The sequence below is a fragment of the Panthera leo genome, chromosome D1, assembly GCF_018350215.1.
Source record: "Panthera leo isolate Ple1 chromosome D1, P.leo_Ple1_pat1.1, whole genome shotgun sequence".
Classification (NCBI taxonomy): Eukaryota; Metazoa; Chordata; class Mammalia; order Carnivora; family Felidae; genus Panthera; species Panthera leo.
The window spans coordinates 74,237,505-74,251,051 of record NC_056688.1 but is presented as its reverse complement, the minus strand read 5'-3'; the positions used below and the strand labels follow the sequence as shown (position 1 = coordinate 74,251,051).

The 13,547-nt window shown below is 39.8% G+C and overlaps 2 protein-coding genes across 6 annotated transcripts in view; one reads left to right on the top strand and one right to left on the bottom strand.

The window, feature by feature from the left end:
* GTF2H1 (general transcription factor IIH subunit 1) overlaps positions 1-3,819 on the bottom strand; it is a 37,744-nt gene extending 33,925 nt beyond the window's left edge. The window contains exon 1 of one of the 2 annotated variants that reach the window (XM_042907405.1): positions 3,718-3,819. The gene's annotated coding sequence lies outside the window, so the exon portion shown is untranslated. Of the gene's footprint in view, positions 1-3,377; positions 3,649-3,717 lie in introns of those variants that run through there. The other variant, XM_042907404.1, reaches the window with a different exon arrangement.
* A 41-nt stretch (positions 3,820-3,860) lies between these two features.
* Positions 3,861-13,547, top strand: part of HPS5 (HPS5 biogenesis of lysosomal organelles complex 2 subunit 2) — a 39,709-nt gene continuing 30,022 nt past the window's right edge. For 2 of the 4 annotated variants that reach the window (XM_042907402.1, XM_042907399.1), the window contains exons 1-2: positions 3,927-4,011; positions 9,339-9,502. In XM_042907402.1, the coding sequence (XP_042763336.1) occupies positions 9,395-9,502 (108 nt within the window). In that variant the 5' untranslated portion in view covers positions 3,927-4,011; positions 9,339-9,394. Of the gene's footprint in view, positions 4,012-9,338; positions 9,503-13,547 lie in introns of all 4 variants that reach the window. The other 2 variants (XM_042907401.1, XM_042907400.1) reach the window with 2 other exon arrangements.

The following is a 13,547-nucleotide window of genomic DNA, read 5'->3' as shown; positions in this document are numbered from 1 at the left end:
TTAATGTACAAAAGAAATTTCATATATGTATGGAACTAATTAATACCTTAATATTAATTTTGATATTCATTGTAATAAACATTATAGTAACTTAAAAAAACAATTTGTATTACTTGAAATTATACTGCATATTATATGAACCACATTTTAGGAAACGTGAATTAAAATCTGAAAGATAGGAGGGGAGGTTTTGTCGACACAGAGAAAGCAGATAATTACAAAACAATTTTAAGTATGTCCATATACGGAGGAAAAGCACTGAAGGAGTTTCCAATTAACTGGGCTTATAAGCACAAATAAAGTATAAGCTTCGGAAAAGAACAGAAAAACTTCTAAGATAGGAAGGTAAGAAAGAAAAGATGAGTGAAGACAGAGAAACTGTAAAAAGGAGAGGAAGTTAGATGGAGAGAAACAGCCACTTGGGAGAACATTGACAATAAGTCAGGGGTAAGTAACTGAACATTGGAATGACTAGTCAGTGGTCTCATAGCTAACTTGCTTGGCAAATTTCCTTGTTCATCCATAGCACCTCTGTTAATTGTACGAGGACCAGTTTTAGAAAGTTTAACAGAATCAGTGGGGCTATCCTACAAAGCCCTACATGGTTTTCAGATGTTTCTTGAAGATGGCTCCTTGGGTGGCAAAAAAATTCTTCTTCCCAGTAGAATTCTAGAAGGGCCACAGAATATTTGTTCATGAAAAATATCAGTTCCATTTAAACAAATTGACCCGATGAAGATCTAGCTTTACTTAAAAGATTTACATTATGAAACCATCTGCCACTTCTTTAAATACCAAGATCCTCCAGTAAAGACATTAATTCATTTGCAGTTAAATATTTGCCTGAAGGTAAATGTACATGCTTTGCTCTGAGCCTTTGCACATTCTCCTCCTCCTTTCCTATCACCTGGCTTTTACTCATTTTTTTGTCTACTCTAAGTTTCAAAGTTACTAGGCAAGACCTTCCATTCTTTTCTTGATAGCACTTACCACAACTATAATTAATTTTCAAAGTAGTTCTTTGAATTGTCTGTCTCCCCTGACAGACTGCAAGCTTCATAAAGGGAAGAGGATGCATGTGTTGTATTCACTGCAATACAGCACCCAGCAGCATATTTAGCCCATAGGAAGAGTCCAATAAACATCTGTGATTATCTATTTAAGATATTTGGTGTTAAAATAACACCATCCTGGTAAGATACATAAGACACCTTCGTACATATATCCTTGGCTAAACTCCAGGAAGCATTATAGCTCTCTACTCAGAGATCACAGTATCATTCCTCAGGGATTCCAATAACTGGGTTTTAAGGAAACAGGGATAGGAAAAATTTCAAACTATTCAACAGAAATCTTTAAATTGCATTTCTCTTCTAATATGCACAGATAAATGGGGCAGAAATAAGGACAACAAGTGAACTATAAACTCCACATCACCCTCTAAAAGGAGGATTATTAGAGAGAGCTGCTGTATCTGCCAGGATACAAAATGGAGATCTGGAATGCTGCTTGCTATGAGGCAATCCAAAAAAATTTTAACAATCCAGCATTACAGAGAACAGGACCTTGGAAGTATGTAAAAAGTGACCAAAATTTACCATTTCAATGAAAGTTACACACACAATGAAGCTATTAAGGGGAGTAACTGATGTAGCAATTTTAAGACCAAGCACTTTTTCATTTTTACAGCAGTGCAGGGAGAGGCAGAAGGAGGAAAATGCGACAGACACAAGGCAGAACGAAATGTATGCTCATATTCACTAATAAATACTGCATGCTGACAAGAGTCTAATATCCAAATCAAGAGAAGAGCAATCAGTCTGTAATCAAAGTGGGGAAGGGAGGGACTTACTAGTTATTAGCTGGATGCCAGATACTGCCACACTAAAGGCAAGCTAAGAGAGAAAAGAGGAAGGGCACAAGGGACCTCCTCCAGCAGTATCCACAAGGTAGAAACACTGGTCAAAATGCTAGGAAAGCTCAATGGTAGGGGAAAAACCTAGCAGCACAGAAAAGTAAGGCTAAAAGGTGGAAAGATTAACCAGCAGGGAGAAGATATATGCCTCGAGGGCAATATGTGCAGGAAGCTGATCATTTGGTTTATTAAACCGATTCCTCTCTGCACCAATCTTCCTAGTATTTTTAAAGAGCCCTCTCTGCATTTGCATGAATAATTTTTTTACAGTTGCACTACCATATATATTTAATATCACCTAGGAGAAACTCAAACTTTCAATCTGCTGCTAAATGTCAGCTGAGTGAGGGTAAAGGACAGGTTTAATAGCCCCAAATTGTCTCTCCCTCCTTCCCAAATGAGGGATTTAGGTCTGCTAAAAGGTACAAAGTTCTCTCCAGAGTCCATTCCTTCTGCAAGCCATAGGCCTGATACTAGAGGTTATTTTCCTTTCTGTTGTGACTTCTCCATCTCCTTTGTCCTACTTTTGACTTTAAAAAGCTATGTTAGGATTGGCAATTTTGGCTTATTTACCAAAGCCCAGTTCAGTGGTTTTCAAACTGTGTTCCAACAGGGTAGGCCGACTGGGTGGGGCTCGGCACTCCCAAATTCAATTCCATCAGAGCATGCTGTTTTGTATAACGGAGTTCCCAGTAAGAATTAGTGGGGAGAAATTGTTCCACTCCTTTATGGAGTTAATACTTACTACAGTGTGTATTTCAAACCACTTAGTTTTTGTATGTTTTTCACATTGTCTTTTAATGGGCTAACGATTAAGTTTCTGGATCTTTTCCCTCTCCGCAACCATACAGACCCCGAAATGAGTGTTTAAGAATCAATGGAACACACTACCTTAGTCGACTTAGTCTTAGAACACTGGGGGCTTTATAAAATAATTACATATTTCCATAGGTTAGTGGTCTATTTTTCATCATTACAAGACAATCAAATTGGGCAAGGACCAAAGCCGAGGGTGTGGATTGGCACATGTGTTAAGAAGCTTTTACGAAGCCGCAGAATTGACAGGTCAAGCAAAAGATGTGTGGACACTACAGGGAAAGGTGTTCTCCTACAGAAACCGAAAGACTTAAGAGCACATTTCCTAACGGGAAGGGCTCCTCTGTCACTCAGAGGCCTCCACGTCCTTCATTCTCAAAAGCTAAGTCTAACCCTTGCTTTGGGGAAATCTTCGAGTCCCTGCTCTTAGTAAAGGGGCAGACTTCCTATAGGCCAGCAGATTAGGGGTCGCCTATTCCTCGCTTCAGGACAATAAAAGGCTACCGAGATGGCAGGCGTAGGAGCTGTGGCGACGGCAACAGGGACACTGGGAAAAGGGGCAGAATCCGCGCCGTCCAGCGGCCCCCAGGCCTGTCAGCTCCTCACCCACCCTCCCACCCGCCCCCATTCTTCGGTCTAAACTTACCAAGTGAGAGCTACGGCCCTGGGCAGGGAGTAACTGGGCTGGGTCGGGTCGAGTTCCGCTGCGCTTCTTAGAGACGCTGCCGGGAAGAGGCTGAAACCCAGTAGCCACCACCGTCGCCACCGCCTCTGTTACTGGGGGGTCTCGCCTCCATCGCTGGCTGCGAGGACTCTGAGGGCACGTGACCGGAAGTACCAAGGCGGGCCTGCCGGGCACGTGACCCAGAGCGCGGCCGCCATGACACCTTCCGCTAGTTCCCTCCCTCCCCCGCCGGTTCCCGCCTGTTTCATTTCCTTTCGCCGGCCTCAAGCTGTGAAGGGTCCCAGGATCCTGGCTGGCTCACCCCTTTGGCCTAACGCTCTTCCGGTCTCCGACGGCGCTGTGTCTTCGGCCAGCAGCAGCCCGCTGACTGCAGGCCGCAGAGAGCGTAATTGCGACCGCGGCCGGAGGGGGAGGGACCACGCGCAAGCAAGGGGCGTAACCCGTCACGTGACAAGGAAGTGCCGTTAATAGCGGTGTCCCTGCGTCCCCGTCGCTTCTGGATGACGTAAACGCGGGAGGGGAGGTACGGAAGGAGGGAAAGACTCTCCGGTATCGTTCTTAGTTGCTCGTTGAGTGTACGGCTTTTAGTTGCTCGGTGAGTGTCCCAGCGGCCATCCGTGAGAGGGGGTCTGATCTATTGAGAATTGGGGGTTTCCGGCCTTGGAAGTGGTGGAGCGGAGCCGAGACCTCTGGGCTGCTGGTCTGTGAGCCTGGCTTGGAAAACATGGTTACCGAAGCTTCTCTCCTCAAGAGATCTGAATACAGTGTTAAAGATATCGCTGCAGAAAAGTTACTAGTTCCGCTAGGGAGCTTCTTGTGGCCAGGGACTGTGTCCGGCGATGGGTACAAAGAATGTTGACTGCATGATGCATGTATGAATCGCCATTTCTCTGTGGTGAAGCGTTCTCTGATTATTACTTCTCGGGTAGAAAGATCCCACTATGGAATGGTGGAATCTCGTATATACCCTTTGCATAGTATCTTTACTTTTTGCTTGATTCCATCTTTTCCGTCCACGTTGCTAGTGGGGGGAGAAAGAGTGCTGTGATTTGCTTTTAATGTGTAAGCAGCAAACACTGTGGTCCGTTGGTGAAATGAGTACTAGGGCGATGATAAAAAGCCTTTTCTTAATCCTACTACTCGTTTATGTTACCATAAAGGATTGCATGGAAGTGGAAAGGTGGTTAGATTAGGACTCAGGAGAAGTGGATTCTAGTCACAGCTCTACCTCTCAGGAGCTCTGTAACCTTGGGTAAGCCAACCCCTCAAGAAGTTGTTTTACTGACTTTGGTAAGCATTTATAGCCACCTTCTAATTGTTTAGTTGTTTGTTTGTTTGTTTGTTTGTTTGTTTTTGGCTAGAGGTGTGCAGGCTTGACAGAAGTAGTATTTAAACCCAGCTTTGCAGAAAGGTAGGATTTTATTAGATGGATGAAGATTCAGAAAACAGTATCTATTGAACCACAGAGGCACAGGAAGTTTATACAATGAAAGAGAAACAAAAAATAGCAAGGTATAGTTGGACAATAGGGGTAGAGTGGAAGATGGGGCTGGAAAAATAAATAAGGATGAGATCATAGATTAAGAGGGGGAGGTTTCGAAGGTTTGTACACTGACTGATTTCTTTTTAAAAGTAGGTACTGAAAAAATCTTGTGATTATGGAAAATTGCAAACGTAGACACAAGTAGACAGGATAATAAAATGAACCCCATGTACTCATAACCCATTTTTAACAGTTGTCAACATTCTACTGTTTTTATTACAGAGAATTTAAATGTGTTGGTACTTTTTATATGCATTGTCACATTTGATTAATAGTAGATTTTTATTTGAGCTCAATTCTATGGTATTTAAGTACCAGCTAGGATGATTATATTTGTGTGAAAATTCCTTTGGGTTTTAGTTGAATCAAAAGTGTGACATGGCTACTTTAAAAACGGTGCTGTTTTAGGTTATAACATAGAAATTTAATGTCCAGATCAAGGAAGTCACTGTTTCTATTCTAGTCTTTGTTATTTAGCCACTTAAGGTGTATTATGTTCAGTTCTAGGCACCATATTTTTGGGCAAAGTAAATGGCCTTTGTAGAAGGTTGACAAGAATAGAGGAAGTTAGTAATTGTCGTGTCAGAAATTATCGAAGAATTGGGAATGCTAAATTTTTAGAAGACCTGATACCACTTTTCAAATACTGAAGGGTTGTTTTGGGAGAAGTAAACATTCCTTTAAACTGCAGAAGACACAATTAGAAATAATCAGTAAAAGCTCTAAGTGAGCACATTTCAATATTAAAGAGAGAGAGAAAAAGAACAAAGGAAAGTATAAATATAGAGTTGGCTTAACTCTATACCATCTTAATTTTTTTTTTTAACGTTTTATTTATTTTTGAGACAGGGAGAGACAGAGCATGAACAGGGGAGGGTCAGAGAGAGGGAGACACAGAATCTGAAACAGGCCCCAGGCTCTGAGCTGTCAGCACAGAGCCCAACGTGGGGCTCGAACTCACAGACTGTGAGATCATGACCTGAGCCGAAGTCGGACGCTTAACTGACTGAGCCACGCAGGCGCCCCATATACCATCTTAATTCTTAACCATCACCCCGCAACTTCTCTTGAGAACTGACATTGCTGACGCTGTTTCTTTTCCGTTCTCATTTCCCATTAAATATATATTTTTTGAAAATTAGGAACGTGTTTAGTTTTTTTTTACCTCATTAAATTATAACTTGCAGGACACTGAGATCAAGGCCCGATGGCCTATCCACTTCAGAGTTTAAGATCACAAGTGGAAGAGATAGACAATGTGGACTTGATGTCATTCCTTTCCAGCTTCTTTAGGATCTTATACCATGGTTTTATCTTTTTCTTGTGTCTTCAGTCTTTTTCATTCTAAAGACTCTTAGCTACTCTTTACAAATCTGTTTGAGTCTCTCCTGGTCAGAAAGTCCAGAGAGATTTTCTCCTTTTCCACCAGATTTCTTGAGTAATTGAAAGGCCTTGTCTTTACTACCTTACTACCCACCACTTTTCTTAAGTCTTTGTTTTCTAGGGTGTGCCCACAGCGCTTCACAGAAATTACGTGATTGCCTAACACCAAATCCTTTGATGTCTTTCTGTTGCCTACCAAATTAAAATTTCTTCAGGTTCTTTGGTTTGAAATTAGAAGTGTTTCATGCTTTGTGTTGAATTACTATTCCACTTTTATTTTTCATTACTCTGTTCCTTGTATCCTGTGTCTCAACCAAAAACTAAACTTGTATTCTCCAAATGTATCCTCTGTATTTTTGCTTATTGCTGCCCTTACCCTTTTCCTTCTGATAAAAGCCTATTCGGCTCCAGTGCTGCTTCCCTTAGGAAGTTTTCTACAGTTCCCTTTAACTCAGTGTGAAATGTGATTCTTCTGTCCTTTAAGTTCCAACATAGCATTCTGCTTATGTTTTTCTTATTAGGTGTGTGTGTGCGCACGCGCATGTTCTTTTTCTCCCTGTTTATAAAGTGACTGATTTCCAGAATTATTTTGTCATTTCTACCACTGTGTCTCATATTTCACAAGGAACTCAATAAAATGAATGAGTGAAAAGAATGATAGTTTTTTTCTTAGGTCAAGAATTCTCAAAAGAAGTCTTTTTCAAAGATTTTATTTTATTTTATGTTTATGTTGGAGAGAGAGAGAGTGAAAGAGGCAGAGAGAGGACACAAGAGAATCCCATGCAGGCTCTGCAATGTCAGTGCAGTGTAGCTCAAACTCACGGACCATGAGATTATGACCTGAGAGGAAATCAAGGGTCGGGATGCTCAACTGACTGAGCCACCCAGGCATCCCTAAAGATTTTAAGTCATCTCTACAGCTGACATGGGCTTGAACTCAAAATTCCAGGTTCAGGAGTTGCATGCTTCACTGACTGACCAACCAGCTGCCCTGGAATTCTTAAATATTTTGAGTATAGGACTACTAAAGATTTGGTTTTCTTTTTGGAATATTATTCTTACACTAAAAATAGTATAACGAAGAGGAGATAAGACTATATTATGTGTATGCAGTAAAAAACATCGTAAGCTTATGTGTGTTTTGCCACTGGAAGGTACGCTCCATGAATGTTAGGACTTTGTTTTGTCCTCTGTTTTATCTCTCCAACCTAGAACAGTGCACAAGTTGGTGCTACTGTAACAACAAACATGAGTTCCCTCCTGTGAGTCAAGGTAGAAACTACAATGGGTAGAGTTGTTGCACAAAGGAAACTTTATTTGCAGCAAACAAGGAGATCACAGGGAATAACTTTCAAAGCCATGACTCCCTGACAAAGAGTGAATGTTTGTTTGTTTGTTTTAGAGTTAGAATGAGTATTTGAATAAGGGAGACTTGTCACCTCTGTGTAGAGGCCCACGCATGCTCCTTTAGGAAATATGCTTATATGTACATAGTATATCATGTAAAGGAGGCTTGTGCTTCTGTTTAGGTGGAGATTTTCATATTCAAATGAGGTAAAAGTAACTGTCCGTCACTCCCTGGATTACTTCGTAGTCCATCTGCACTGGCATGAGTCGGGAGGTGAGCTCAAACTGGTCAGGGTGGTTTGGGCCACCAGAACTCCTAACCAGGCAATTGTTGCTTGAGGGGTTGTTTCAGTTTCCATCACATGATGCTATGCCCCTCCGGTCTTTTGCCTGAGTTAAGAAGTAAGCTGGAAGGAAGAGCTTAAGGAAAAATGTGGGACAGAGGTTGGTAGGAGCAAGCAGGTGAGCAGTAAAGGTCGAGGTTTGGGGTCTTACTGGTAACACTATGTACATATTTGTTAAATAAATAAGTGAATACATGTTCTGAAAAAAACTGTAAATTAAAAACAAGTATAAGCAGTTGTTTCTGAATTTTTCAGTAGTGTTTGCTTTTTTTTTTTTTTTAACGTTTATTTTGAGAGAGAGTTGTGGGGTGGGGGAGAGGGAGAGAAAATCCCAAGTAGGTTCTGTGTCATCCGTGCAGAAGAGCCTGACACAGGGCTCGATCTCATGAACCCTGAGATCATGACCTGAGCCAAAGCCAAGAGTTGGGCACTCAACCTACTGAGCCACCCAGGTGCCCCTGTAGTGTTTGCTTTTATTCTTAATTTGGCATGTTACAAAAAATGGAGAAAAGTTAAATTAACGGATAAGAATTTTCTTGAATTTTGTTTCTTTTCTGGAAGCTGGTGCAATTTGACAAAAATATACACTTGAGAGTTGCTGAACAGATAACTCTTGTGTTAGTGTACAAAGTCTTCATTGGTTATTTAGCATTTGCTGCTTTGTATTCCTATTCCTATTCATTCCTATCAGTTTTCTTATTAAAGCTCTTACTTTGAGCTTTAATTCTCTGTACCTTACTTCCCACTTAGTAGGTGCATTCATTCATTTAACAGATACTTACTGAGCCCTTGATAGTGTGGAGAAAGAGATCCAGAGGTGTGTTTCTATTGAGCACAGTTAAATTATTGGCTGATAACTATTGAATTTGCTCATAAGGGTTTATAGTTTGAAGCCTTTACAGATGTTGCCTTTTAATGAGAGACTCTGAAAGGTAGAGGAAGATTTACAACTCAAAAAGTACAACTGAGGTTGCTATTTTACCAAAGAGGAACTTGACCAATTTTTCTCTTACATCCTCCGTTCTACCTACTCACGCTGTTAGATAAATAGAGTGGGACAGGATTATGGAGGGACCTTGAGAATCTGGGCTTGATTGTCTGGGAGCTTCAGAGTCAGGGAATGATACAGTACACGCTGATGGTTGCACATGTTGTTATCTATGTGTGTTTTCTTTCCTCGTAGATGCTAAGTACCTCCAAAGTAGGGATCCTTGTTCCTTTCTCCTGTTTCTCCATGGTCTCCATATATCCATTAAATGCTTGCTAACTAAGCAAGGAGCTTCTAAAAATTATATTTTTTTGCAGGTTTTATTCAGGAATACTGTGCCTGTTACTCAACGTAGTTTTACCTTTCCAGCTAAATGACTTTTGTGCCAGTGATACCGGAGTCCTACAGCCATGTACTGGCAGAATTTGAGTCTCTGGATCCATTACTTTCAGCCCTGAGGCTGGACTCCAGTCGTCTGAAGGTGAATTTCTTGATCTGCGTATCTGTTTCATGTTCATATTTGTATATTTTGTGCACACTGTTATATATGCTCCCTGCCATCTAGTTCTTTATGTTTAATGGAATCATGGGTATTCTTCCCTGTGCTAGTAATACCTTACATACAAGTAGCATGTTCATAGGTCTTTCTTTTTTCTTTTTTTTTTTGTATTAAAAAGATTTTTTTTTATATTTGAGAGAGCGAGAGGGAGACAGAGTGTGAGTGGGGGAGGGGCAGAGAACAAGAGGGAGACACAGAATCTGAAGCAGGCTCCAGGCTCTGAGCTGTCGGCACAGAGCCTGATATGGGACTCAAGCCCACAAACCGTGAGAACGTTTCTTGAGCCAAAGTTGGATGCTTAACTGACTGAGCCACTCAGGCGCCCCAACTCTTTCTTTTTCTTTTTTTTTTTTTAACTTGTTTTTTTATTTTTTTAAATTTACTTCCAAATTAGCATATAGTGCAACAATGATTTCAGGAGTAGATTCCTTAATGCCCCTTACCTATTTAGCCCATCCACCCTCCCAAAACCCCTCCCGTAACCCTCAGTTTGTTCTCCATATTTATGAGTCTCTTCTCTTTTGTTCCCCTCACTGTTTTTATATTATTTTTGTTTCCCTTCCCTTATGTTCATCTGTTTTGTCTCTTAAAGTCCTCAGATGAGTGAAGTGATAACGATTTTTGTCTTTCTCTGACTGACTAATTTCACTTAGCATCATACCCTCCAGTTCTATCCACATAGTTGCAAATGGCAAAATTTCATTCTTTTTGATTGCTGAGTAATAAATACTCCATTGTATATCTATACCACATCTTTTTTATCCATTCATCCATTGGTGGACATTTGGGCTCTTCCCATACTTTGGCTATTGTTGATAGTGCTGCTATAAACATGGGGGTGCACGTGTCCCTTCGAAACAGCACACCTGTATCCCGTGGATAAATGCCTAATAGTGCAATTGCTGGGTGGTAGGGTAGTTCTATTTTTAGTTTTTTGAGGAACCTCCATACTGTTTTCCAGAGTGGCTGCACCAACTTGCATTCCCTTCCCAACTCTTTCTTGATTTACTTTCTGAGCTATCATTTGCTTTCCCATTCTTGAAAACCATGATATTGATTGGTCAGATTTTTTTTTTCCTTCACAATAATCTTGCTGTTTTCCCTAAGAAAGTAATGTATTGGTTGAAAATAAATAGTATAAATGAGTATACCATGTTGCATTTTAAGCATCATGGACCACTGCAGTTATACTAAGCTCATTACAGAACAAGGAGTTTGATATACCCTCCATTTTAGGGAACAGAGCAAAAGCCATTAGCTGTGTGGGATAAAGTATGTGCTTCCCTCAAACCCTGAGTTCTTTTGATAAACTCAGGAATGACATAGTGAAGAACAAATCTTATGACCAATTCCAAAATAATTTCATTCTTATACTTTTGCTCCCCTACCCCAGTAATTTTCTAGCCTCTAAGCAGAAGAGTAGGATGTAATAGGCAAAGTGATATGAGCAACACTCATGAGGGGTTGATTTCAGTTAGACTTTTTTTTTTTTTTTTTTTTTTTTTAAGTTTATTTTTGAGAGAGAGAATGAGCAGGGGAGGGGCAGAGTGAAAGAATCCCAAGCAGGCTCTGTGCTGTTAGAGCAGAGCCTGACACAGGGCTTGAACTCACGAACCATGAAATCATGACCTGAGCTGAAATCAATAGTTGGATGCTTAACCGACTGAGCCACCCAGGCGCCCGTCTTTAATCCATTTTGACTTTATTTTTCTGTAGGTGAAAGAAAGTGGTCCGGTTTCATTCTTTGCCTGTTGCTGTCTAGAGTCCTCAATACCATTTGTTGAAGAGTGTCTGTTTCCCATTTATTCCTCCTTTGTTGAGGATTAATTGACCATATAATTGTACTTTTATTTCTGGGTTTTCTGTTCTATTCCCTTGATCTGTGTGTCTATTTTTATGCTAGTACTATACTGTTTTAATTACTACCATTTTGTAATATAACTTGAAATCTGAACTTGTGATACCTCCAGTGTTTCCAAAATTGCTTTGGCTATTCAAGACCTTGTGTAGTTCCATGCAAAATTTAGGATGGGTTGTTCTAGTTCTGTGAAAAATGCTGTTGGTGTTTTGATAGGGATTGCATTTAAACTATAGATTGCTTTGAATAGTAGAAACATTTTAACAATATTCTGTCAATCCATGAGCATGGAATATCTTTCCATTTCTTTGCATCATCTTGAATTTTTTTTATCAGTGTTTTATATAGTTTTCAGAGTACAGCATTTTCACCTGTTTGGTTAAATTTATTCCTAGATATTTTATTGTTTTAGGGGTAGTCGTAAATGGGATTGTTTTCTTAATTTCACTTTCTGCTGCTTCATTGTTAGTGTATAGGAATGCAAAAGATTTCTGTACATTGATTTTGTATCCTGTTAGTTTACTATTCATTCATTTATCATTTCTCCTGGTTTTCATTTATCAGTTTTAGTGGTTTTTTGGTGGTGTCTTTAGTGTTTTCTCTATATAGTAACATGTTATCTGCAAATAGTGGGAGTTTTACTTTTTCCATACCAATTTGGATGCCTTCTATTTTTTTATGTTGTCTAATAGCCGTGTCTAGGACTTCCAGTATTATGTTGAATAAAAGTGGTGAGAGTGGATATCCTTGTCTTGTTCCTGACCTTAAGGGGAAAGCTCTGTTTTTCACCATTAAGTATGATGTTGGCTGTGGGTTTTTCATATAAGGTCCTTATTGTGTTGAGGTATGTTCCCTCTAGACCTACTTTGCAGAGGGTTTTTATCATGAATGGATGTTGTACTTTGGCAAATGCTTTTTCTCCATCTGTTGAAATAATTATATGGTTTTATCCTCTTATTGATGTGATGTGTCACATTGTTTGTGAATATTGAACCATTCTTGTATCCTGGGACTAAGTCCCACTTGATAAAGATATAATATTTTTTTGATGTGTTCTTGGATTCAGCTTGCTAATATTTTGTTGAGGATATTTGCATCGATATTCATGAGAGATATTGAACTGTAGGTTTTTGTTTTTGTTTTTGTTTTTTTGTGGTGTTTTTATCTGGTTTTGGTATCAGGGTGATACTGGCTTCATAGAATGAATTTGGAAATTTTTCTTCCTCTTGTATTTTTTGGAACAATTTGAGAAGAATAGGTATTAACTCTTTTTTTTAATGTTTGACAGAATTTGCCTGTGAAGCCATCTGGTCCTGGACTTTTTGTTTGTTGTGAGTTTCTTATTACTGATTTAATTATTTTGCTGGTAATTGGTCTCTTTAGATTTTCTATTTCCTCCTACTTTAATTTGGGGAGGTTATACATTTCTAAGAACTTATCCATTTCTTTCAAGTTGTCCAATTTGTTGACATACAGGTTTTTATAATATTTTGATATAATTGCTTGTATTTCTATGGTGTTAGTTGTGATTTTTCCTCTTTCATTAGTGGCTTTGTTTATTTGGGTTCTCTCTCTTTTTTTTAATGAGTCTGGCTACAGGTTTGTCAATTTTGTTGATCTTTTCAAAGAACCAGCTCCTGAGAGCCCCTGGTTTGAGTGTCTGACTCTTGATTTTGGCTCAGGTCATGATCCCAGGGTTGTGGGATCAAGCCCCACCTTGGGCTCTGTGAGCATGGAGCCTGCTTAAGAGTCTCCTTCTCTCTCTCTCTGTCTCTCTCTCTCCCCCTTCTTCTCTCCCCCACTTGCACGCATGCACTCTCTCTCTCTCTCTTAAACACACACACACACACACACACTCAAAGAACCAGCTCCTGGATTCATTGATATGCTGTATTGTTTTTTTAGTTTCTATATCATTTATTTCTGCTCTGATCTTTATTATTTCCTTCCTTTTCCTGGGTTTGGGTTTTGTTCTTCTTTTTCTAGCTCTTTTAGGTGTGAGGTTATTCTTCCTGCTTCTTGAGGTAGGCCTGTATTGCTATAAACTGCCTTCTTGGAACTTCTTTTGCTGCATCCCAAAGATTTTGGACTGTTGTGTTTTCATTTTCA